Source organism: Echinops telfairi, unplaced genomic scaffold (assembly GCF_000313985.2).
Source record: "Echinops telfairi isolate 266 unplaced genomic scaffold, ASM31398v2 ScPeMD7_7420;HRSCAF=8458, whole genome shotgun sequence".
Lineage (NCBI taxonomy): Eukaryota > Metazoa > Chordata > Mammalia > Afrosoricida > Tenrecidae > Echinops > Echinops telfairi.
Genome location: NW_022111320.1, coordinates 22,140,722 through 22,166,235, shown reverse-complemented (window position 1 = coordinate 22,166,235; position 25,514 = coordinate 22,140,722). Strand labels below are relative to the sequence as shown.

Sequence of the window (25,514 nt, the reverse complement as noted above, 5' to 3'; positions counted from 1 at the left end):
ATAATCCTCCCCACAACCCCATGAGGCTGGTACCCTCTGAATCACCTTTCCCGGTTTCCAGGTGATAGAGGCTTAGCAAGAGGAGGCAACTATTCTAGGACACACAAAGATTCTGTTTTCTAAGGCTAGGTCTTTATCAAAATACATTCTTTTGTGACTTCAGAATCTGTGCCTATAAAACAACACAATTATCACACTTGCTCCCTCCCCTACCCCCACCACCACCACCACCATCACTAGAACAAATATATTGTTCACCACTCATAGTATGAAATGTTGGCTTCCACGGAGGCGCCAGTAGATGTGTAGTCCTGGATGTTAGGGACTCACACAACAGCCTTTTCACTCCTAGCTAAAGCAGCCATAATCATTTATTCTCAAGCTGCTCAGCCATGGCCCTGATCGTGGCCTTGTTAATACTACCAGGGCATTTAGGAGTTCCTGGTGGAATTTCATCATGAGAGATTTCCAAGGGCCCTTACCTGCTGAGATATCAACTTTCTTTAATTAAAATGTTGTCCTCAAAAGAAACAGCTCTATGTGTTTTTAGTAATAATGAAATGCACATTGTGAGCATCCAGAAACCATGGTGTCAATGAAGCTGATGTTTCTATCAGGAGGTTCTGATACCTCCATTTTAATCAAACCCTTTTGTAAGACAGTGTCAGGGTCCAGCTTTGGCTGATTCAATCACGTGGCCGGCAAAGTACAAAATCCTAATTGCTTAGTTAAGTGCTCCTGGGGAGAAATTCTAAAAATTGCATTAAGCGAAGTAATAATAGATTTTAAAAGATTTTCCCATATGACAAGCAATTAAAATATAGCTGAAAATATTACAAAATGAGAATCTTTTAAATGAAAATTGAAATGATTCATATTTCAGGGTGTCCCCATAAGCCAGCATTCCTCCTAAACTCAATTCACAAAGCCCTCTCAAGGGAATGCCTGACGTTAGCTGGTAGTCACTCTTGGATCAGTCACTGAAGCCAGCACTTGTCTAATCGACACTAAATTTCTCTTTTAAACATGCAAATGTATTCCTTGTGAATACCTCAAGCCCTCATTTCCTCTCCCACTCCTATTTAATATCTAGACTCTTGCTGGAGGAGTGGATTAAGAAATGGACTCAACTTTCATTGTGTTCTATTTGAATAATGGAAAATAGGAAGTGGCTGATCGCTCCTGCTAGATCATGGATTCTGGACTCTGGACCTGGAGTTGCTGACTGCTTGATGGCTAAACTCACCAGCCTCTCTGTGGGAGAAGGATGAGGCATTCTGCTCCTGTGGAGGTTAACAAAGCCTTGGAACCCTATGGAGGGGCCCTGTGAATGACAATCAACTTGATGGCTGTGGGTTTGGTCTTATGGGGAGTGGGGGGATCCTGCAACCAGGAACATTTAGGCAATTTTTTGTGTCTTTATACTATTGTCTAGGAAAAGAGATCAAGATGCCATTGGATCTTCATTGTGATCCCTGCTCCCCCATCATCCTTCAGTGACATTGTTCTAAGGTGCAGGCCATCAGTTTCAACTCAGAGCAACCCTGCGTATAAACATTGCCAGGGAACATTGCCGGGCCTTGTGCCATTCTGTAGCCACCGTGCCAGTCCACCTCACTGAAGGGTTGCCTTTGTTTTGTCCACTGACCTTCTATTCACCAAAAGGGTGCCTTTTCTCCAGGGGCCAGTCCCTGCGGATAACATCCTCCAACTACGTTAGACACCATTTCTTCATCCTCCTTCTTAGGAGCATTCTGGTTGTACTTCTTTCAAGACAGATTGGCTTGTTCCCCCGGTGACCATGGGCCATTCAATATTCATTTCCCACACCATAATTTGTCTTCAATCTTCCTTATTCATTGTACTTTCCTCTTGCATTCCAGGCAAGCATACATGAAAGGACCCTTGTTCAGTATACTTCCTCAATGATGCCTATTGTTTTATTATCTTGTTCCACTTCGGTGAAAAATTGATGAAGAAAATAGAGCCCCCTCCAAAATGGAATCAGAGCCACAGGGATAGAGGCCCGAGTTTATAATACATCATATGGGGTATTATGGCTAGAAAACTTACTGCCAATCAAGTCAACCCAACTCCTAAGGAGGCTGTAGGGCAGTAGAACTACCTATTCCTGAGACTATAACTGCAATAATCTATCAGAGTAGAAAGTCTCATCTTTCTCCCCCAGGAGTGACTGGTGATTTGAACTGCTGACTTTATGGTTAGTAACCTGATGAATAACCCACTATGCCACTAGAGCTCCTAGAGTTAGAAGGACTATATAAATTGCTATATCTCAGTATATAAAGAAAAGTGGGTATTTAAATACAAACAAACATGTCTATACATTTCATAGAGAAAAATAGAGACATTCAATTTGGCTTTTTGTTTGGGAGGAATCAAGGCTATCAGCAATGTTTTATAGTTTTGTGGATGAAAATTAGTGACTTCTTTTGTCTTATATCATCACTTAGGAACAAAACATGCCAGTTATCAAAACCAGACCCTTTTAATGCATGAAATTGTGTGATATTTTAATGCATGAACTATAACATCCCCAAACAAATTTAAAAGCATTTTCTCTATAGCCAGTGCTTTAATGTTTCTTTAGCTTAAATATCTATTTTATTACTCATTTGGGCCCAAACATGCACATTTCCAAGGATATTTGCTCACAAATCATGCCTTTTTTTCTCCCTTATATAACTATGAAGATCAATTAAGCTTATGTGTCACTTGTCATGGGAAAGAGTCAAATCAGTCAATGTGTCTTAGGAAGATGACTAATCATTGCATTAAAAAAACACTGTAATAGAATTAGTAATATATTAATTTAAAATACTATCATTTTAAGTAACTTGTTTAATCACCTACAGCAAAGGAAAATACAAAATGGTTAGAAATATTCAGAAAGCAGATTTTCTGTTTAATTCCCAGGCATCAGGTGACCCAGGCATAGGGAAGCTTTGTAATCATAGAGCAGAGAAGGAGACAGGCCTTTCATGTGAGCAGCTGGTCACAGGAAGCAGAGGAGGGGGCCTTTGATGCAATGGCCGGGGGTTCCATTTAATAAGTGACTACAAAGAGTTGGAAAGGCATCTCCTTGAACCCAGAGTGCGCTCAGCATCCTTTTGCTCTGGGGCAGCTTTAAATGAAGGGAGTGTCTTTCCCCGAGGATGCTGCACAGGGAACATGAAAGAAGTGCCTGGGAGGTGCAGGCAGCGCTTTGATTAAGAGGCAGGAGACAAGAAGGCACATGGGTGTGTGTGTGTGTGTGTGTGTGTGTGTGTCTTACACTGGAGCAAGAGGAGGTCTCATATTTCACTGATTCTGTGGTGTGTGCACGGAGTCAAGCCTCTAACTAAAGAATAGGACCGCCCGTATGCCCTAAAGTTTCACCCAGAAAGCAGGAGCCGGGGTCCTGTCCCTCTCCAAATGATCCTTGTCGGAGCATCTGCTCTCCACTTGCCTTCAGTTTGCCACGATCCCTTCAGGGTCTACCGGTGCCATCAAAATTGCTGCTGCTGCTTTTCCTATTGCAGATTTAAATTCCCATCTGACCCCAAAGCAAATAAAGCACGTGTAGTCCATAGCCATGTGCCTTGTCCTATCCGGCGGTGCCTTGGCTCACAAAGAAAGGTTGGGTGTGGAAGTGTGGCTAATATTAGCTAGAAGGGGCACTGGCAGACCAGTTTCGGTTAAGAGGTAGAGCCCCTCCAAAATTACCACATCCCAGTTTGGACGGCATGAAGGTACAATTCTAGCTGGGTGAAAATACTGCTGGTTATTTAGCACCATTTGGTAGAAACCAGTGGAAGCAGCGGCGGTCAGCAGTAGGAGTCTTGCCTTCCATGTGGAAGATCAGGCTTGGTTCCTGGTGAAGACACCCCATGGCCAGCCACCACCTCTGTCATCGGCGGCTTGAGTGGTGCTGTGATGCGGAACAGGTTTCAAAGGGGCGTCTAGACTAAGATGGAATAGAAAGCCCGGCCTGGTGGTCTACTACTGAAAATCATCCTGTGGAAACCCCCCTGGATCACAATAGTTCAATATGCAACTGATCATGCCAGTAAATACCCAAATATTAACAATGAAATCCAATGGGTCGCAATAATCTGATCGGGGGCAAAAGGTTGGTTCAGGCCAGGGCAATCTTTTCTTTCATTGAACATCAGGTAACTATGAATTGGAGGTCAGGTCAATGGCAGCTAACTGCAGCATCAGTAATGTTGCTTACAATGCTGTCAACATGATACATTACCTAATGACTACTTGACCTTCATAAAAGTCCTGGGGGGTTGGGAATTATTCCCTGATTGATAGACAAAGAAGAAGCTCTGGTGGCTTGCACATGGGGATGCTAACTGTAAGATGGGTCTTGGAATCCCACAGGGACAGCTGTTCTACTCTGTCCCATAGTCACTATGAGTCAAAATTGACTCAAAGGCAGTGAGGATTTATTTGTTTTTCTTTTTATAATAGGCAAATAAGAAGAAGTGAAAAGATGCCGAGTGACCTTCCCAGAGTTGCATACCCAATGGGTAATGAGCTGGTGTTCAACAACTTGTCTGTCTGATTCTAGAGCCGGTGCTTTTCCCACTATGATGTAGAAACTTCTTACAAAGGATGCTCATTTAAAGCCATTTAAGTATTCTGTCTATTTCATCTTGCTGGTAGTTGCTTTAAATATTTGTACACGTTATAGCTAGGCACACTAAATTTGAGATTGAATTACCATACAGCATTTTCTAAACCAAATACATTTGCAGAGTGAAAGTATTATTTAGGATCGGCTGTGGAAATAAACTAGATCCTCCTTTTGTGTTTGTTTGGGGATTTTTTTTTTTTGTTCATTTCCCCTGAAACATTAGTTACCGATTGTTATCCACTTGATCGCAGGCGTCTGCTTCTGCAGCCGGCAAAGGGAAATGTCAAACTCAATGCAGTGAGCAGTTTTGCTCGGGGTTGAATCATAATTTGACTTTTTTTCTTCTTGGTCATACAGGATATTTAAACAGTACTTCCTACATTATTATCAATTTCCTACAAAGCTTGCCATTTTCTCAAAATGGAAAGGCAAGCATTAGGGCAAAGAGTCAACTATTCCACCCTAAGAGCTAATGACATATAAATGTGAGAGTTAACATTTACTTAATTGCCGAAGCAGTCATGCTAAGTGCATAATCTGACATATTATCAGGTGTTAAAAGGATAATTTCTGAAGGGAAAAAAAAAGAGATCTATAAAATCAAGAGACAGTATTCTCCTAAAAACATTATCCAACTCTCTCTAAAACCTTCATTAGCACATGTTGACTCAGTAGCTTAGGAAATTCTCCATGACCTAGCAGTGCACTCCTTATTATCTTTGAAAGAAAGTGGCATGCTGCCTCTTCCTTGTTTGTCTCTCCTCCCGTCACAAAGCCAGCCATCCTGGGTGCCTCTCTGTGGCTTCCAGGTGGGTTTTGCTAATGGGAAGTATAACTGGGATACCTAGGGTCCTGGAGAGAAATATCACTGTGACCTTGGCCTTTATTCCCTGCTTTGAGAGCAGGGGGACCTGAGAGGGGGACCCTTTTTCCAGCTCTGGTATCTCTCCTCTTTCTCCTAAAACCTTTAGGCCTAGAGGAAAATGAGTTTTCTACTGCCAGTAAGACTCTGAGTATCTCAGTCCTACTTGGTGGTCCCTTAATTTGCCTACACATTTTGAAATACTTCCTTTATTTCTATCCTTTCTGATTAATCCACTGAGTGGAATTCTATTGCCTGTGGGAGCCTGAGGTAGTGGGAGATGTCAATGGATTACCAACCCCAAAGCCAACTCGTGTCCCGATCCTGGTACAGTCTGGGCTTAACTGACTCATTTCCTTGTACTTTATTTTTCATTCTCCATAAATGGGAATAGTGTTTGCAGCCACTTAGCCTACTCAGCCCACAAAATAAGTGTTACTATTTGTGTGCCTGAAGGAGCTAGAATTTTTGGCTGGTTTGAATGCGTATGCAGCCCGACAAGGTCAGCAGTTTGAAACCTCCAGCCACTCCAAAAGGGAAGGATGGAGCTTGTACTCCCATAAGGAGTTACAAGGAAACTCCCAGGGGCAGGTCCACTCTGTCCTTTGGGCTTGCTATGAGTCAACATCCACTCATTGACAGTGTGTTTAATTTGGTTTGGGTTTGGGTTGAATTAGTGTATGTTTTGTCTATACTAGTCAACTCTATGGCCACCTCTGAGTATTGTCTGTTGGTAAAGATTCACTAATATTTACATCTGAATGTCCCCATACAATTGGCCTGATCTTTCCAAAAGAAATCATTTGATTTCAGTGTTTCCACTTATTGTAGTATAAGGACTCCAAACCTTTATCTTCTTTCTCCCTGAGGCCATGGCGTAAGCTGTCATAGAAACCCTGTGAGACCAACTCGATGAGGTCCCCTGGTCCCTGTCTGCAGATGAGCAGGTATATTCTCAAAGTCCTTAATAATAAGGATGACATTCTGATTCAAATCTGAAACACGTATAGACTGCCCCCCAAATGACTCAGCTTAATTCCCTAGAGAGAACATGCAGAAACTATAGATAGGGACAAGAGCACAGGATACCATATTCAAAGGAAGCATTATGGTATATGATGCTTGGGAAGTGACCACTGGGTAAATAAATGGGCGTAAGTCCCAGATTCATGAGAAATTCCGTGTGTGATCCTGAACCTTTGTTTTATCCTTCAGAGGTTGTTGAACCAAGAGATTCCCCAGCACCATTGTTCACACTAGAGGTGAATGCAGTGTGTAGTGGGGGCCAAGAAGTTTAGGAAAACCTAAAAGACCAGCTGGATGACACCCCAAGGAGGAGGTGAGAGAGGTCCTGGTTTCTCGGTTACTTTTCTTTTAGGTCAAATGAACTTTGAAGAACAGACACAAGGGATCATAACCCTTAGTGAACAAACTCAAATCTATTTCCTGAGACCCATGAAGCTACAAGATCTCCTTTGTTTTTCCAACGGGGTTACTATTGAGTTCCCTTGGACCATCATAACAAATACAACAGTGTCAGTAGCTTTCAAGAACAAAGCCCATTCGCTCGTAGCTCAAGAGGTTGGACGTCCAAATCCCAATGTTGGCTACGTTGACGATTTTGACTTTGGGGAGTAAAACTATTCCATCCCTCTCTGTGAGCTCTCAGTGACCCATGTCACTGAGCTGCAGCATCATATAGTAACCTCTCTCTGGCTCCCTGTTTCTATGTCTCTTTTCCTCTTATATAAGGACCCCAGTCATATAGGATTAGTATTCTACTCTAGCATGACCTTGTGTTAAACTAGCAGGTTACACCTTCAAAGACCCTTGTTCCAAAGAGAGTCACGTTCACAGGGACTGGGGTTAGGAGTTCAATATATCTTCCCACATTCATTTGGGGGGGCTGGGGAAGCACAATCCAAAGCATGGCAGTCATTGAAATCTAACATACAGGTCTGAGAATGGCAAATGTAGTTTCAAAACCCATTTTTGCCTTCACTGTCTTCCTTAAGCCCTCTCCATATTTTCTTTTTCTTTTTCTGTTTTGGCCCTATCCTTCCCCGTATCTCAATAACACAATATGGAATTAGAGGACTTTGCCCTGCCCTTTTGATTTTCTGTCAGAAGGAACTTCTTTTGCCAGAGGCAAAGGAGGTAAGAGGAAGCAGTTGTCTGGACAGCTTTTTCTTTATTCTACTCTGATGATGATAAAGCACTCCCTATCCACTACCCCTCATGCATTCTCAGGGTTTGGGCTCTCTCCACCAAGTACATGCCTTCTTCATTCGCGTCCTTCAAGTTTGTGCTTTCTTATGTATGAGAACATGGGTCTACAATGTAGTGGGAATTATCTTACTAATTTTTGCTTCTGTTTCCTCATGGATTTAATATAGTTGTTCAATTTAGTAGATAATGTAGAGCGTATGTGTCATCACAGTCTATATTGGATGTTAACTATTAATTTGGACTGGAGAGAGTTGAGGACCCGGTGCTTCTCGGTCATCTCTTTGTAAGACTTCCTTGGGTCAGTACTATTCCATGTGGATCAAGGAACACTAATCATGTCCATAAACTGACTGTGAACTTTCTTGTGCTTCAGATTCTTATCAGCAGTTTCCTTGAGGAGCTTCCATTGCCCTTGTTACCAGGAGGGGACTTAAGGTTTTGAGCCTTTCCTCTCTCAGTTCTTTTCCACTCACAAGAAAGAATTCAGAGGAGGGGCAGCATTCAGACCAGGGTCAGAGAAAACCCTGAATGAAATGAGGAAATTTATTGAGAAGGTATTTTGGGGTGGAACACCCAGGGCCCCCAACTAATACAAGGGCTGTGTAGAACAAAGAGCTAGCTTTTCATTCTGCAAATGGGGATCCTTCCACCACCGACTGCCTTTCCAGTGAGTCCTCTGCTATTGGCTAGCGTTCTGTATCGTACCTTCCCTCTCCAGGTCCATAGACTGCTCCGCCCAGGGTTCATGCTGTGTCCCTGTCACAAGGCCTCCAAATCCCTGGGTCAATTCAACCATTTGGGGGATAGAGTGAACATCTATTTTCCCTAACCCACATATTTTCACCACCTCCATTTTTTTCCATTGATAAGGAAATGTTGTCTTACTGTCCTTGCCTTTCTCTGTGCTAGGGAGGTGAGGGGGAAATGTGGCTCCACCCCCTCTTTTGTGTGGGATCCCTTCTGTTATCACTCTCTTTTCTCCCTTTTGCTTGGTTTTGCCAGCTGAAGACTCATGCTCAGATAGGAAATATATATATATATATATTCAAGTTTGTGGGAGGGAAAACACCTGTGAATTACCAATATGATATTGGCATTTATCTATATCTCTATCATCTATCTGTCAAGGTCAGTATATTCAGTCAATGGTGTAGTAGAGTCATTTGAATGTTAGGGCATGAGAGCCATCTGTTAAAAGATCAAACATGTTGTGGCTGGGTATTAGACTCTTCGGAGATTTTAATGCTTATTATACTGCTGGTTAACCAATAATTTGGTTATCTAGCATATAATATTTTCAGTTTTCACTGAAACAGTGTTTGGGAGAGCACCTTGCCAGTCAGGAATCAAGGATAAAAGAGACCTCATTTGAATGCTTGGGAACAATGCATACTGCTTTGGAGCTGCTAACCTCAAGGTCAGCAGTTCTAAGCCACCAGCCACTTTGGGGAAGAAAGATCGAATGCTTCACTTCTGCAAAAAGGATGTATAATGCCAGATGGGGTTTAATCAAGTGCAATGTGTTGTAGTATCCCAGAGGAATCACTGAGAGCCAAGTGGAGGGTGAGCACAGGAGGAAGGTGCAATGAAATAGAGGAAAGAAATAGGAGGCGACAGCTATTTATAGAGGTATAGCTATTGGCATGTGTATATGTAAACATACTAAGTTGTAATGAAAGGGATAAAGACCAATGTACACCTATTTATATGTTAAGTATTAAGATAGCTGATGGACTTTGGACTTCTACCCACGCCCTCCCTTAACACAAGAACGCTTTGTTCTAATAACCTGGCACTCTTCAGTACTCACCTTCCCAACAGGATCACTGAAGACAATCAGTGCATAAGCAAATGTGGGGAAGAGAGCAGATGGTGCCTGGATCGTAAAGGCTTGAAGTTAAACAAGCAGCCATCAGCCAGGGAAGCAAATAAGGCCACATAGAAGAAGCACACCAGCCTGGGTAATCATGAGGTGTTTACAGGATCAAGTATCAGGTATCAAAAGATTCAAAACGAACAACTATTATGATGCAAATGAGGGGAGTTGGAGTGGAGACCCACTCCAATTATCTAATTATCTGTAGACAATTGGATTTCCACCCACAGAGGGGTTTTAAGGAAGGGATGATTTAACCAACGTGCAGTATAGCACTGACAAAACCCACATCATTCCTCTAGTTCCAGAAAGCTTCCTCCGCCCCACTACCATGGCCCAATACTAACTTACAAATTTGACTAGACTGGAGAACACACATTGGCACAGATAAGAGCTCTCGACACAGGGAATTCAGAACAGATAAACCCCTCAGGAACAATAGTGGGAGTAGCAATATCGGGAGTATAGGGGGATGGCCGGGAAGGGGGAAGGGAAAGAAAGGAGGGACCCATCACAATGTTGGATATATATATTTGCCCCTCCAAAGGAGACAAATAACAGAAATGTGGGTAAAGGGAGACAACGGACAGTGTTAGATACGAAATACTAACAAGAATATATAATTGATCAAGGATTCACGAGGGTGGGGCAGGGAGGGGAAAAAGAGGAGCTTATATGATGGCAATATATGTAAAAATATGCTTCATACAACTGATGTATGGAATAAGAGCTGTAAGAGCCCCCAATAAAATTGGTTTTTTTAAGTTACAGTCTCAGAAAACTCAAAGAGGCAGTTCTACCCAACCCTATAGACTCACTGTGAATTGGAATCAATTTCCTGGCAATAAGTGTGGCTTGGTAATTTTTTGGATTTTCTATATAAGGAGGATAATTTTGGCTCACCATTGATTAGATGTCCAGTTGTAGTGATAGGTAGATTTCTTCAGATTGAATGTGTGATCATAGCACTTATTTTATGATAGTTGCTCTGGACAAGATTACATGTTATAGCCATGAGATACTAACAGTAACTTAATCACAGTACTGTTGACCCCATGTTTTGTTTTCCTCTATTGTGGTAAATATATATGTAACAAAATATTTGACCCCGTGACTTTTTACCTTATGATTGTGATGTTGGAGTTTGCTGGCCAACAGCAAGTTTGCAATGAAAATATCCAGGTGGCCTAATAGAATGGAGGCTTTATAAGTAACGGGTTGATCAGTGGTTGTTACCTGAAATGCTGCCAGTTCAAAGCCAACAACCTTTCCACAGGACAATGGGATGGCACTCTGCTTCTATGAAGATCCACAACCCCTGAAACCCTGTGGACCACTTTGACTCTGTCCTCTAGGCTCAGAATGAGTAGGAATGGGCTCACCAACAGCCAGTGTCACTGTGTTTGCCCCACGCTTAGTCTTGGGAATAAGTCCCTTATGTGGCCTCAGCAGCAGTTTAATGTCGCCCAGCCTGGTTTTAAACACATCCACAATGAACACTTCTGATGGCGGTATAAGAATGCCACGTTTTCTTCTGAGCCACATAGCCTCATTAAGAAAGTACAACCTTTGTGAGTCTTTCATGCAGCTTTCCCTCTCTGGGTTGTTGAAGCTCCCGGGCTGTCAGCACAGCACCATGGGCCAGGAAAGTTCAGAGAATTACTTCAATAATATGACAGCCTCTTCCATTTAAAATGGAATTCAATGCTGGCTTCCCTCTGAGGCATTCATTGAAATTCCATGCATGATCCATTCCTGTAGTCATTTAGCAATGTCTCTCATGTTTGCCCTGATTTGAAAAAAAAGAGAGAGACAGACAGAGAGAGAAAGAAAACCAGCTTTGTAGTTGCAATAACATGGATCAGGATGGTGTAATTGCAGCGAAGAGGCCCCGAGCTTGCAGTAATAGGATGGCTCATCTGATGTGTACTGCCATTAGAAAATGACCCATGCGTGTATGTTCTCAGGGGATGCTAAAGAGGCTTTTAAGAATTACAATTTGTGCGGTATGAAAGCTAATGAGCAAAAGAGCAAGCATGAAGAAAACTAGTGCCTCCGAAAGCATGGTTCCACTTAGGACCTGCCACAGCCTCCCTCAAATTCATTAGGATGGAATGGTCCCCATTGGGACGTGGACTACATTCCCTGCACAGGCACCCCCAGCTCCCACCCCAGGTCTTCGGCACCACTTTCCCAAGGAATAAAAACCACCGAATAATGAGCAGTGAGGCAAAGAAAGAGGATGGGCACAGAGACTGCCAGCCAATGGGTGAACGCAGGCATTGCCATCCAACAGTGAAGGAAGCCATCGCCGATTTTCAACAAGAAAGATAGGAAAAGGCCATTGCTTTCACGTATGCTGTCAAATGTTTAGAACTGTTTTGAGCCATTGTACGTCATTTATAAGAACAGAACGGTCCCTGATTACAAAGCTAATGCTAGGATTTGAAATAGTTTACCTTAATTTTTAATATACTTGAGTATATGTCTGCATGTATGTATGTGTGTGAGAGAGGGAGACAGAGAGACAGAGAAGCATCTCCATGGAGTCTATGCTGTTTGTAAAGCCTTTACTGACGACACTGCAAACCCCAAACCACACACTCTGCCATTGAGTCACCCTGACTGGTACCAACCTTACATAGCGTTTCTGACGCTGTAATCTTTTCAGAAACTGATTGAGTACTTGGCATTGAAGTAGAAATTGTCAAGAGATTCACAGTTGAGGCCACTGTTCCAAGTTCAGCACCCTGAGCTACATGACAACACCTGGGAGTTATCAACGGGGAGTCAGGTTAGGTAGCTGAAACCCTAGGGACCTTGAGATAATGCCTGGCAACAACGTAAACTTTGAAACAAATCTATATTATTCTCAGAATTACAAACACACTGGGAGCAGCCTAAAGATTCAAAAAGGATAACACTGTCTAAGTGACCTAAGGAACTTGATTTCTAGGCCCTTTGATGGCCAACGCTGGTTTTCAAAGTCTTTGTGTATCCCCTCCCTCTTCCCTAACTTTTATGTTGGAAGTACTGATGCCCAGGCTTTTTCCAAAGCCTGGTTACTTTGCTCCAGGAGCTCGGTGATGCAATTGGTTCTGAAATGAGTTGTTAATCATAAGGCCAGCAGACCAAACCGAGGAAGACAGATGGGGCTTCCAACTTCTGTGAAGATGTACAGCCTCAGTAAGCCACAATAATTTATAAATTATCAAGGGTTCAGGGGGAGGGGGGAGTGGGGAGGCAGTGAGAAAATGAGGAGCTGACACCAAGGGCTCAAGGAAAGCAAGTGTTGTGAAAATGATGACGTCAACATATGTACTAATGTGCTGGACACAAATGATGTATGTACAGCTGGTGATGAGTTTGTATGAGCCTTTAATAAAATGATTATTTTTTAAAAAAAAAGAAAAGAAAACCACAAGGGGCAGTCGACTCCATTCTGTAGTGTCACTATGAGTTGGAATCAATGTTTAGGCAGCTAGGTTTGTTTTGGGTTGCAAGACTTTTCTGATGAGTTCTGGTGGTACTTCGGATTAGACTTTGGGCTGTGAACCACAAGTTTGATGGCTCAAACCCACCAGCAGCAACAAGGAGAAAAGATAAGCTGTCTGCTCCCCAGAAAGATGTAGTTTAAGGAACTCTACGTAGGATCCTATGAGTTGGGATTGACTCAGTGGCAGGGGTTTTTGTTTTTTGATTTTTGTTTCTTGACTGTCTTGGGTCAGCCAGCTACTTGAAACAGTCAATGACTGAATTGCTTGTGCACATAATATTATTCTATTTGTCAAATTGCTCATTGCATTGACTCTAACTCCTGGAAATTTTATGAATCACAGAAGAAAACATAACTTGCTCCACCATCTTAATGATCATTGATATATTTGAGTCTATTGCTGTAGCTTTGTGCAGTGTATTTCAAAGTAGAGGACGCATCTTCCCAAGGTTTGTTCAATAGTGTTATGTTTGGATTCACAAACATTTCATTGGCTAATTTTAGGGAGTTGATTACGAGGCCTTTCTTCCTAGTCTGTGCTAGTCTAGAAGATCCACTGAAGTCTAACCAGCATGGCTGACCCTACAGGTATTTGAACTACTGGTGACATAGTTTCCAGCATAATGGCAACACACAAACCCCCACAGAACAAGCAGTTGACAGGTAGAAAGTGGAGATTTAAGGTAGACATTTAATTTGTTTTTATCTTGTAATTCAAGATTTAAGAATATTTTGAGAAAATACTTTAAAGAAAATATACAGGCTCTTCAAGAATTTTAAGGAAAGTTAGCAGCTGAAAATGGCTCTTGTAATTGGAAGCTGTAGCATAGGCTGACCGGAAACTGACGACCTCTCTTTGTGGCTGTAGGCATCCTTATGTGAGCCTTGACAACTGCTCAGGGACATGAGTTTGTATTGACAACGCAGTCATGCTTTTACTTTTGATGTTCTTTCTTTGATATTAGCAAGATCTTAGTCATTGGACTGTAGAGTATAACTTTTGTCCTCTATTTAATTATATTAAGTATTAAGAAAACAATGAGTGCAATAAAAAGCCATTGAGCACTTGGCATATGAAAAGACATTGTGTTAGGCATAGGAAAATCGAACAATGTATAATAAATAGTATTAAAATTTAGTAAGCAATATGAAGTCAGACTCAAATATATCAATGATAATTAAGATGGTGGAGCAAGTCATGTTTTCTTCTGTGATTCATAAAATTTCCAGGAGTTAGAGTCAATGCAATGAGCAATTTGACAAATAGAATAATATTATGTGCACAAGCAATTCAGTCATTGACTGTTTCAAGTAGCTGGCTGACCCAAGACAGTCAAGAAACAAAAATCAAAAAACAAAAACCCCTGCCACTGAGTCAATCCCAACTCTCAGGGTCCTACGTAGAGTTCAATATGAAGTTGAAAATCTGAAACATAAACTTCCATGTAATCTACAATAAAAAATTGTAGAAAAGCCAAAATCATGACTAACATTCAGTTTTTCCTCATACTAGTTTTGCAATCCTGAGAAGTTTTGACAAATCGTTAAGTTAGATTTTTCTCTTTATTAGCAATAGTTCTATAATAATGATCACTGCTGAGGATTTTGGTGACAATTGGGGAATGTGTTTAGGCCACTGCTTGGATGAATAATTAATCTATATGACTTGATAATGGAAACTCTTCAAGAAGATGAACGTGTAAAGGAGTTAACCATAAACTGAGACAGAAGCAGGTGGATGCTGGAGAATACAGAAAGATAGAAAAATCACCAAAGGGAAAGGTCTGTCACTACCTGGTCCTATACCATCTTCACAATGGTTATGTTTGAGCCCATGGTTATAACCAATGTGGGAATCGATCTCATTGAGGGTCTTACTCCATTTTGCTGACCCTCTACCAAGCATGATGTTTCGCCCAGGACTGACCCTCTTGATAGCATGTCCAACATGCTGGACATGAGTTCCCATCATCCTCACTTCTAAAGGGCATTCTGCTATATTTGCTTCAAGACAAACATTTTTTTAGTGTGTCATGATTTGACATTCAATATTTCCCCCTAATACCTTAATTCAAATGCACCAATTCTGAGAGCTTCCTTATCCATGCATGTGGGGCAATTGAAAACACCACGGCTTGGGTTAGGCCCAAGTTAGCCCTCAAAGTAACACCTTTTTCTCTTTGACACTTTAGCAGATTTGCCCAAAGAAATATATCATTTGATTTATCGGCTGATACTTCCATGGGCATTGATTGGGGATACAAGTAAAATGAAATCCTCCCCCAATGTCAATCTTTTTCCCCCGCCCCCGATTTGTCATGATGGTGTTTCTTGGTCTAGTTTTGAGAACTTTTGTTTAATTCACATTCAAGTGTAATTCACACTGAAGACCACAGTCTTTGATCTTCATCAGTAAGTGCTTCCAATCCTCTTTGCTTTCTGTAACCAAGGTTGTGCCCTCGACACATCTCAGATTGTTCCTGAGGCTTCCTGCAGTAACGATGCCCTGTTCTTCTTCATAAAGTCTAGTTTCTCAGATAGTTTGTTTTGCGTAAAGATCGACTCAATGTCCTGAAAAGATACAATCCGAAGGCATACCTTTCCTGATTTTAAGCCACTCATTCTCTGCGTAAAGGAGCACTTGTGGCACTGTCAAATAATGATCAGGCTGCTAACCACAAGGTGGGTGTTTCAAACCCACCAGCCACTCCACACACAAAAAAGATTTAAGATGTTTACTTCTGTGAAAATTTAAAGTCTCACAAACCATTTACAGGGCTGTTGTGATATAGAGTTGACTTGATGGCAATGGGTAGATCCTTTTGTACTGTTTCAACACTGACTCTTGGTCCATGTACAAGTTCTATGGGAGTACGATTAAATGTTCTGGAATCTTAATTCTTCAACTTTCATTCTTATCAATGTTATCCATATGTTGTTGCAATCTATACAGAGGAGTCCCTTTTCATAGTCACTAAAACACAAGTAAGCATCTTTCTAGTCTTCTCTCCTTTCAGCCAAGACTCATCTGATGTCAGCAATGATATCCTTTGTTCCAGGTCTTCTTTTGTCTGGCTTGAATTTCTGTAACTTCCTATCAATGTATTGCTGCAACTCTTCTCTCATTATCAGCAGGAAACTTTACTAGCATGGGACACTAATGATGGTATTTGATCATTTCTTCGGTCTGTTAGGTAACCTTTCTTTGAGCTGAACATAAATATGGATCTCTTCCAGTCAGTTGACCAGGTGGCTGCCAGCACTGCATCCAATTTTTAAAAGCATTTGATATTCCTCTAATTCGTGGAGACATGTTTTTCATTAATTCCCTCAGTAATTTTGGACTTCTTTTTTCAATAATTTCAATTACTGATCATCTGCTATCTCTTGAAATGATTTAATGTTGACCATTTCTTTTTGGTGTATTTACTCTTTATTCTTTCCATTTTCTTTGTGATGTGCCCCAAATCGCTCACTCTCTTTTACAATCCTTCAATATTGCAATTGGAGATATAATTATTTTTCCTTCAGCTCTTTCATCTTGAGTAGTGCTGAGCATATTTTTCTCTTTTGGTTTTCTAACTCCATGCCTTTACGCATTTTATTATAATATTTTCTTTGAATTTTGAGCCACCATAAGACATCCTCTGTTCATCTCTTTTACTCAATCATTTTCCCTTTACTCTTTGGCTAATCGCCTTTCAAGAGTAAGTCTGAAAGTCTCTTCTGGCTTCCACTTTGATCTTGTCTCTCTTTTCTGTCTTCTGAATAACCCAGTGCCCTCTCATGCCTGATAGTCTCGAGGTCATCCCAGAGCGCCTCTACACCAGGGTCATTAGTGCTCACAGTGTCAAATACGTTCTTGATACTGTTTCCAAATACAGGTGAGATAAACCCACAATCATATTTTGACTCCTCCAGCCTTGTTTTAACTTTCTTGAATTTCAATCTGAATTTGCAAATGAACAATTGATGGTCTATGCTGGATCTGCCACTCGACTTATTCAGGTTGACCATATTGAGCTTTTACATTGTCTTTTCTCACAGATGTAGTCAATTTGATTCCTGTGTATTCCATCTATCAAGTTCCACATGTATAGTCAATGTTTAAATTGTTTGAACAACAAAAAAAGGTTTTTTGAATGAAGAAGTCATTGGTTTTGCCAAATTTTATCACAGGATTTCGTTATTTTTCTATCACCATATTTTCCAACTACAGATCCTTCAACGTTGTGTCCAACTTTTGCATTCCAGTCATCATTAATTACCAATGCATCTTGATTGTAACATAATCAACCTGACTGAACAGGTTTGTAGGATTCTTCCATTTCTTCATCATTGGCCATAGTGGTTGGTATGTAAATTTGAATAGCACTAATAGCAGGTATTCCTTGTAACTATATGATTTTCATCCCATCACAGACAGCATGGTACCTGAAGACAGACCTTGCAATGATCTTTTTGATGATGAATGTAATCACATTACCTTTCAATCTGTCATGTCCTGTCCAGTTCAGCTCACGAATGCCTAGGATACTGAGTTGTATGTCCTCCACTCAATTTCTGAGGACTTCTGATTGTCCCAGAGCCAAACTTCATACATTTAACATTCTGGTTACTAATGAATCTCTGCAGCTGTGTCTCACCATTTTAAGACCTTCCAGAACAGCAAATGGAGTCCCTGAAAGCTTTACTCCAACCGCATCATTAAGGCTGACTCTACTTTGAGGAGACAGCTCATCTCCACTTGTATTTTTAGTGACTTCCAGCCTGAGAGGCTTGCTTATCTTCCATCATTATACCAGACAATGTTCTATTGGTATGCATACGATTTTTTTTTTTTTGCGTGATTCCTCCCCCCACTCCCAATGTGGTCCTTCTCCTGTCTCTTCTTCCTAATCTGTCTTAATCTGGACACTCAATGACAACCTGCCAACCACAAATTACCTTGCTGCTATTTGAATTGCCAGTGGCGTAGCTTCCATCATCACAGCAACACTGAAGCCACCACAGAATGACAAACTGACAGACAAGCATATACTCAGAGCAGAGTTTGAATTCAGAATCAGGCATCTTTGAAACGTTGAGAAATATTTGCATTGTGTTAGCCTGGGTTGACTAGAGAAATAAATTTAGATATACTCGTACATGTGCAAGAGAGAACTTTATATCGAAGAGCAATTTTACATTAAGAAAACATCACAGCCTGGTCCAGATCAGGTCCATAAGTCCTATATTAGCCCATATGTCAACACTAGTCCATAAATTCCTCTTTAGACTCACACAACACATGCAATGATGCCTAATGCAGCAAGATCACAGGTGAGTGGGTGGAAAGTCTTGTGGATCCAGTGGCAGTGGAAGGATCTCAGTGCTAGTGTTGGTCTCCACGTTGCTCCTCCAGCTCCAGGGCCCTGTCTGCCATCAGTGTGTCTCCAAGTGGCTTGTCAACAGGAATGTCTCACAGGGAGACAAGCAGAGAGTGTCTGTGTCCTGCCTCCAGTGAGCTATTTATCTCCATAGCGCTTCCAAGTAAGGTCATCGAGCAGCGACTGGCTTGACAGGCTAAACTCCACCCCTTCACTCTTAATAGACTTGAGGTGGCACCAGATAAATTTTATATTAAGTAGATTATTAACTCTATCCACTCATAAGCACATTCAATCATGATAAGAGTACCCTTTTTAACTCAACGTGTGAAGTCAGCTGCTTGGGTGGGTTGGGAGAGGCCTGGTGAATGGATTTCTCAGGAAATCTGCTTTACAGGAATTTGCTCTCTTGATTCTTCCCTTCCCCAGTCTTTATCTTATTTTTAGTCACTGCTATAGTGATGGCCAAAACAACAGCAAGTGAAAGTAGAGCTTCCTTCTTTGTCTACCTTTTCATCCATTTCTAGAATTATGTTTCTGTGGCAAAGTGCTCACTTAAGAGTTAAAATAACTATACTCCTAAGCATATCAATTGATAACCCCAATCCAGTCACATTTTTATTTTTTCTAGTTTCCATGCATTAAGAGAAATGCTGCTTTGCCTGAAAACTAGCAGACTATCTGCAAACAACTAGTGCTAATTTCTAATATAAATCCTATTAAAGTTTCAGATATGTAAAATTCAGACATTTGAAGTTTTACGATGTCTCAATCTTAGCAGACAGCATTCTTTTCATTGCTTAGCCCATCCCTAACCTCTTTCGCCCCCAGAAAGCAAATGACATAAGTGATTTTAAAATTGAATCAATCTTGACTAAGGAAGAACAAAAATAGCTAATGTCTCTCTCATCCTCATGGCCAGCCTCCCGGGCAGATACTGTGGCTCTTCTGTTTCAGAGCATTCATTCTATGTTGCTAATCCCCAATAAATATGGAAAAAAAATGGTCTCTTCACAGCCAACAATTGACAATAAGGAACACATTTCTCATTTGAATAGGCAAGATAAGCAGGTTTCCACCAGTGCAGCTATAGCTGCCTTGGGTGTGTTGTATCCTGGGCAGACACTGCTGGTTCATTCTTAGGTCACGGCTCCCTCATTTCTTCATGTCTATTACTGGGCCAGATCTCAGACTGACATTTCAGACAGCCTCCTACCTTTAAGGCCATTCTGCCACCTCCCAAGACATCATTATTTAAAGAAATGGGTTAGCCCCCAATTAAAGCATTTCAGGTGTAAAGATCTCATCTAGAGAGAGAATTGAGGAATGAATGGGATTGGTGGCTCTAAGTTGGGCTTCCTTAGCCTTCAGTTTACATCATGAAATTGCAGTGTTTGCTCCCCACATAAATCTTTATTTGCCATAAGTGTGTTTACCGGAGTAACCCCAGTGCAGAGCTGATAGCCCATTGCTATGCATAACTGAGTATTAAAGTTCACAAATCATCAGGCAGAGGAGGCCAGAGGAGGCACTGCAGTGTGGCTGTGTCTGTGTCTCAGCAAAGATGAATCGCACGCTCTTGGCGCGGAGCTTTTATTAGGATGAAGCCTCCCAACCTCCTCACTCTGTTTCTCCCTTGATTTTGCTTCCTCTCCCTGCCAAGGCCATCTGTTCTCCGAGTGTCTTAACAACTCTATTATCATAAGACTGATTTTCCCTTCTTCTCCGTTTTGGTTTAGAGGCTGATGCAATAAATGAATCTCTCAGAGGCCACCTCAATTTATTTTTGAACAAGATAATTCTGGGAAAGAATGGAAAGATTAAATAAGCAAACAGATAAATAATCTTCAGACCAGAGACCACCCCACCTTCCTTTCTGTCTCCTCCCCTCCCCTCCTGTCTCCGACCCTTTCTCCTGTTCATCTATTTTTGTTTATAGAGTAGGGGTGTGTGTGTGTGTGTGTGTGTGTATGTGTGTGTGTGTGTAAATGGCCCATTGAAGCCAATCCGCCTTTGGTCAAATGATCAAATATGAGCCAAATTGTTAAGATGTTTCTTTCATTTTCAACATATGCTTAGAATGTTCATCCAGAAATAACACTTCTTAATTGTACTTATTTGTTATTAATAATATATTGCTTAATTGTGTGCTATAATAGTTATATTTATAAGTACATGGATGCCGAGTGAGTCCACATTGCTTGCCTTTTTCTTTAGACCCACATGTTAAGGAAGACTGTTGGTAGTTAGCTTTCACCTTCATACTACATTATTTTCTTATGGATGGAACTCGTAATGCAACAAATAATTTGACTGGCTTGGAATAATGTCATAAAATAGCAACAGAATTTTTCAGTGATAATGGATAGAGGAATTAGAATCAACAATCTAGATGATGAGAAACATTAGAAAACTTTGTATTATTTAATATTAATTTTTTTTCTCTCACGTGCCTTACCAGAGGAGGCATCCTGGAGTTAATGGACAGTGACTGGACTCAGCAGTCTTCCTTGTTCTCAAAGCTGGGGTTTCTTGTCTCCTCCCCAACGCCCTCTTGTATAAACTGTAAACAATTCAAGTATGCAGTCTATGGAGCTGATGTTATTAAGGCCTTAAAATAGATCTGCCAAGCATATTAAAGGAAGATGTTGGCTGTGTATTGTGTGCAGAAGGTAGCCAGAGGGAACATAGCTGGTAACCTTAATTTTAATCTTAATATGTAGTGTATTTTCAGTAATAATTTAAAACAACCCAACAAGTGAAAACCACTATGAGAAAGAATTAGCATGTGTAATGAGTGCACCGTCACAAAGGGGACACATAAAGCAGGCAAAAGGGAAGCTACAAATTACAGACGTGTTCCTCCCAACAATTGCAGGCCCAGGGCAAGCCTCTCAGCTTGGCCTTTCCCCAGCCTTCCTTGATCAGGTGTTCCCAACTGACTGAAGCTTGTCTCAGTCTTGTTTGAGAAATAGAGCATCTTTCCTAATGCAGGAACTATTAATTTGCTTTTTTGGTTTTCTAGTTTGGCTCCCAGCTGAAATTTTACCTTTCCATCTAGATGTATTGAATCAGAATCAGAAATCAACTTTTCTTGTATAGGTATATAAGAATTATAAAAATGATCTGGAGTCCTTGTTAAACTGTAGATTCTGACTCGGTATATCATGAGTAAAAAGGCAAATGTTTACCTGGGTTCAAACCAGAAAGAGTCAGTTTGAAGCTCTCAGTGTTGTTCCATATTATTTAACACATGAGTATACGTGTGTGTTTCTTTATATATGTATACACACTCACATATACAAGCACACACACACACACACACACACCAAGAGTTTTACATAAATCATAGTTAATTACTGTCACCTGTTGGGATCATTTATAATTTTGTTCTTCCTCAATATAAAGCAAAAGCTCCCAAATGCATTCAATATATGTTATTTTCTAGCAATATGTATTAATTCAATTTCTTTCCTTTTGTTTGAATTTAAAAGATCTAGTTGCAAATTTTAGCTAATGTTTGCTTTAAGAAAAATCTACACTTTCAAAGAATTTCTCTCTCAGAGAGCTGTGTTGAGGTAGTTCCATGGATTCTCGGGTACTCGGCATGGTTAATAGTGTGAGCTCAGGAAGAACCTTCTTTTATAGCATTAAGTGAGTTGTTTCATTTCTCTGCCACATGCTAGTTCCACCTAAAGTCAGGAGTCATAAATGTCTACCCAACATGTGTAGGAATAGCTCATAATCTTACTTTAAAAGTGTATTTTAAATTACTTGTAGGGTGGGTTAAAATAATTACAATAAATAAGTCCTGGTCCAATTTAAAAAGAAACCATGCAGAAGGACAAAATAACCCAAAGGAAAACACATACATATATACATATGTGTATATATACATATGTGTGTGTGTGTGTGTGTGTAGCTTTCTAGATTATCTGTAGAGTTCCATGAGTCAGAATTGACTCGATGGCAGTGAATTTGTTTTTGTTTTTCTAGAATATCTCTTAGTCACTTAGAGTGTTTCACGACAGTGTGCCCTTGGGAAGACTGGGTGAAACAGAGGGAGCACATGAACATGTCAGGAGCGTGTCGCTCCAAGTAGCCAGTTCATTTGTTCCCCGGGAGATACAAAGATGCAACCCAACCTCAGTACTACTGGGTGGTTTCCGCGTAAAATGAGGTAGCACAAGAAGGTTGGAGAGTAGGGGAAATCTGTCAACTTAATTAAAAAAAAACTATTTGAAAATCTTTGACTTCTCCAAATATCATCAAAACCAAGGAAACAGCCAAATATTAAAGGTTTACCTTACTGCATGCAAATCACATCAATAACAACTTCTGTTAGTGCGGCCTGAGGAACTTACTATTCTCCCCAAATGCTCACTGAATACCAGTGGAAATGTCAGTGAATTTTTCAGGGCCAAAATTCTGTCCACTCTTAAAGGTCAAAATGCGTCCTTCGATCATCGCCATCTGGGTAGCGTATTCCTGAGATGGAGATTTCTGAAGACTACCTTTGCAAACCAGCGCTCTTACGCCATAAAACATCAGTCCTGTTCTTGCAACAGCCAGTTCAAAAGCTGATTTTTCTTCCCAGGATACCAGCCAGTCTTGTCTGGTCAACAGGGGTTCCCAAGCCTAATGGGAGTGCAGCAGCCACCTCAAAGCCAGAGTGTGATGAGCAACCAAGGAACTCCGGTGCAAAGCATGATGGTCTCCTATCCAACAATGTCTTCTTATCAGGTGCTGGGGAAATTGTGGGTCAGGAAACAGCACTTGTCAAAGTGGAGAGTGTAGGCACACCCCTTGGCTGAAGTTGAGTGGGCAGTGGAGGCTCAATTTAACCAGTGTGGATCGTTGTCTTTCAACTGAAACTATAATAGAGAAGTTGAAAGGGGAGAAATATATTTGTATAGCTGCCATGGTTTTTGAATAAACTGCTAAGTGTCTTTCTATATAAACTTTCTATTAATGGAAGACAATTCTTGAATCTAAATTTTTATTCATGAAGATCTTTTGGGTGTTCTATTGATATTTTGTTTCTTGATAGAAAGCTTTCATGAGCTACTCCTCCGGCATACATTTTTATATACTTTCAAATAAACGTTTGTTTGACCATAATTCTCATTATAAGATATTTTTAATGGCATCTCAGATTCATTTAAAGGGCTTTTGTGGGAGCTAACAGTTGCAAGTTCCATAGGAAGCCCAAGTTGGAGATTTATAAAGTGTTATGCACTATTTTGTGAGGCATCCTGGAACACTCTGAAAGTGGAAGTGAAGGGTTAGTGAAATGCTATCATTAAATTTAGTTATCACAGTTACTTCTGGCACTAAAAAAAATCTTCCTCGGGCCTTCACAGACCCTGATCTATCCTTGCTCAGATTATATCAAGATCTATCTATAGTTCCAAATTAGATCTTCTCTAAAACTGCAGATGGGAATGATTATTGATTAATTCCTGGGATGAATCTCCCACTTATTATGAAAGGCTACCAACTTCTGACTTCCAACTTCCTGCTTTGCCTTAAACCAGAATGGGAACCTGGCTTGCTAATCTGAGAGGAGATGGAGATCACAGGCCCTGGAGGGAATCAAGAGAAGCAGAAAGGCAACTAGCACCTCCCACGCTGCACTCCAAGCATGGGTACCAGGCACTCTGAGTGAGATGTGTCCCTTTTACATGCCATTATCTACGGAGCCTGAATCAGAGGTTTCAGAAATTACTCACTCAGCACCCCCTGGCAATTAAGAACTTCTGTACTATAACACATAATCCAGAACAAAATGTAGATATCTGCTTTTGCAGCCCCACCCCCACCATCCCAGCACCCCCCAGGGAGCAGTATCGCCACTTTGAGAGACACTGGTCTAGATGAGTGGAGAGGTTATGTGACTTGCTGAATGTGAAAGAACTAACGCGTGGCATGTGGTGATTGGTGGCCTGTTGAGCTCATGCAAAAGCTTTCCATTTTTCATATAGAATTCTCTCTTGTGTCTTCCTACAGGTGCCAATGACCCAGGGTTCTCAAGGATTGCCCCAGCAGTCATACCAACAGCCAATCATGCTACCTAACCAGACCGGTCAAGGGTCACTCCCAACAACTGGAATGCCTGTTTACTGTAATGTCACACCGCCAACCCCTCAGAACAACCTGCGGCTGATCGGCCCACACTGCCCCTCCAGTACTGTCCCTGTGATGTCAGCTAGCTGCAGGACAAACTGTGCAAGCATGAGCAATGCGGGATGGCAGGTCAAGTTCTGAGAGCTCTGGTTCTAGTCCATTTCTTCAGACATTGCTCATGGCCTTTAAGGGAAGAGGGGCCACATGGGAAAGCTGGCCGAGGACTTCACTATTCTCTTAACACTCAACTGGTTGCTGCTGGTGTTCTGTACAAAACAAAGACTAATACACATGTTAGCTGGTTAATGGTGCATATTTCTGTCATGTCTGCTAGGTATGCCTTTATAGCTTAGCTAGTGACATGAATTCATCAAGGTAAGATTTTTTCCTACCACTGAATACCACTGTGTAGACGATAATATCTCTAATTTGAATTAGTTTTGTACTCTGTGTTGAGTTTGTGATGAGAAAAGTATTTAAAAAAATCTATACTGAAATTACCTTGTACCAAAGCTGTAAGGGGAAAAGAAAAGAATTGATGAATGGAAGGAATAATTTATATACACTATAGAATTTTCTTTTTTAATGGATATATACTGTATTGTAGTGTTTAATCAAAATAAAGTTATTTGACCTTATGGAGGAAGGTCATTTTTACTACCAGTTTGGCTCACTCGCTCTTCTCATGTGCGTTTTATTATGCGTTGCTGGTCCCCTCTTTGAGCATGAGCTCATGAATACTACACTGAAAATGTCTTCCAGATAGTTGCAAGTGAACTGATAGGTTGGGCCATGTCATAGGCAAACACTTAGCTACCATTTCTAGTCATCTGACTACTTACTACTCGGGTCAAGATAAGATGACATATATGCCATTCCTTTGTTGAACGCACACTTTTTAAATGTAC

General features: G+C 41.0%; 1 protein-coding gene across 12 annotated transcripts in view; it reads left to right on the top strand.

Annotated features, from left to right (window-relative positions):
• ARPP21 (cAMP regulated phosphoprotein 21) overlaps nucleotides 1-25,269 on the top strand; it is a 172,230-nt gene extending 146,961 nt beyond the window's left edge. For 11 of the 12 annotated variants that reach the window (XM_045297645.1, XM_045297648.1, XM_045297641.1 and 8 more), the window contains 2 exons: nucleotides 23,078-23,223; nucleotides 24,490-25,269. In XM_045297645.1, the coding sequence (XP_045153580.1) occupies nucleotides 23,078-23,223; nucleotides 24,490-24,747 (404 nt within the window). In that variant the 3' untranslated portion in view covers nucleotides 24,748-25,269. Of the gene's footprint in view, nucleotides 1-4,482; nucleotides 4,506-23,077; nucleotides 23,224-24,489 lie in introns of those variants that run through there. The other variant, XM_045297650.1, reaches the window with a different exon arrangement.
• Nucleotides 25,270-25,514: the final 245 nt, after the last annotated feature.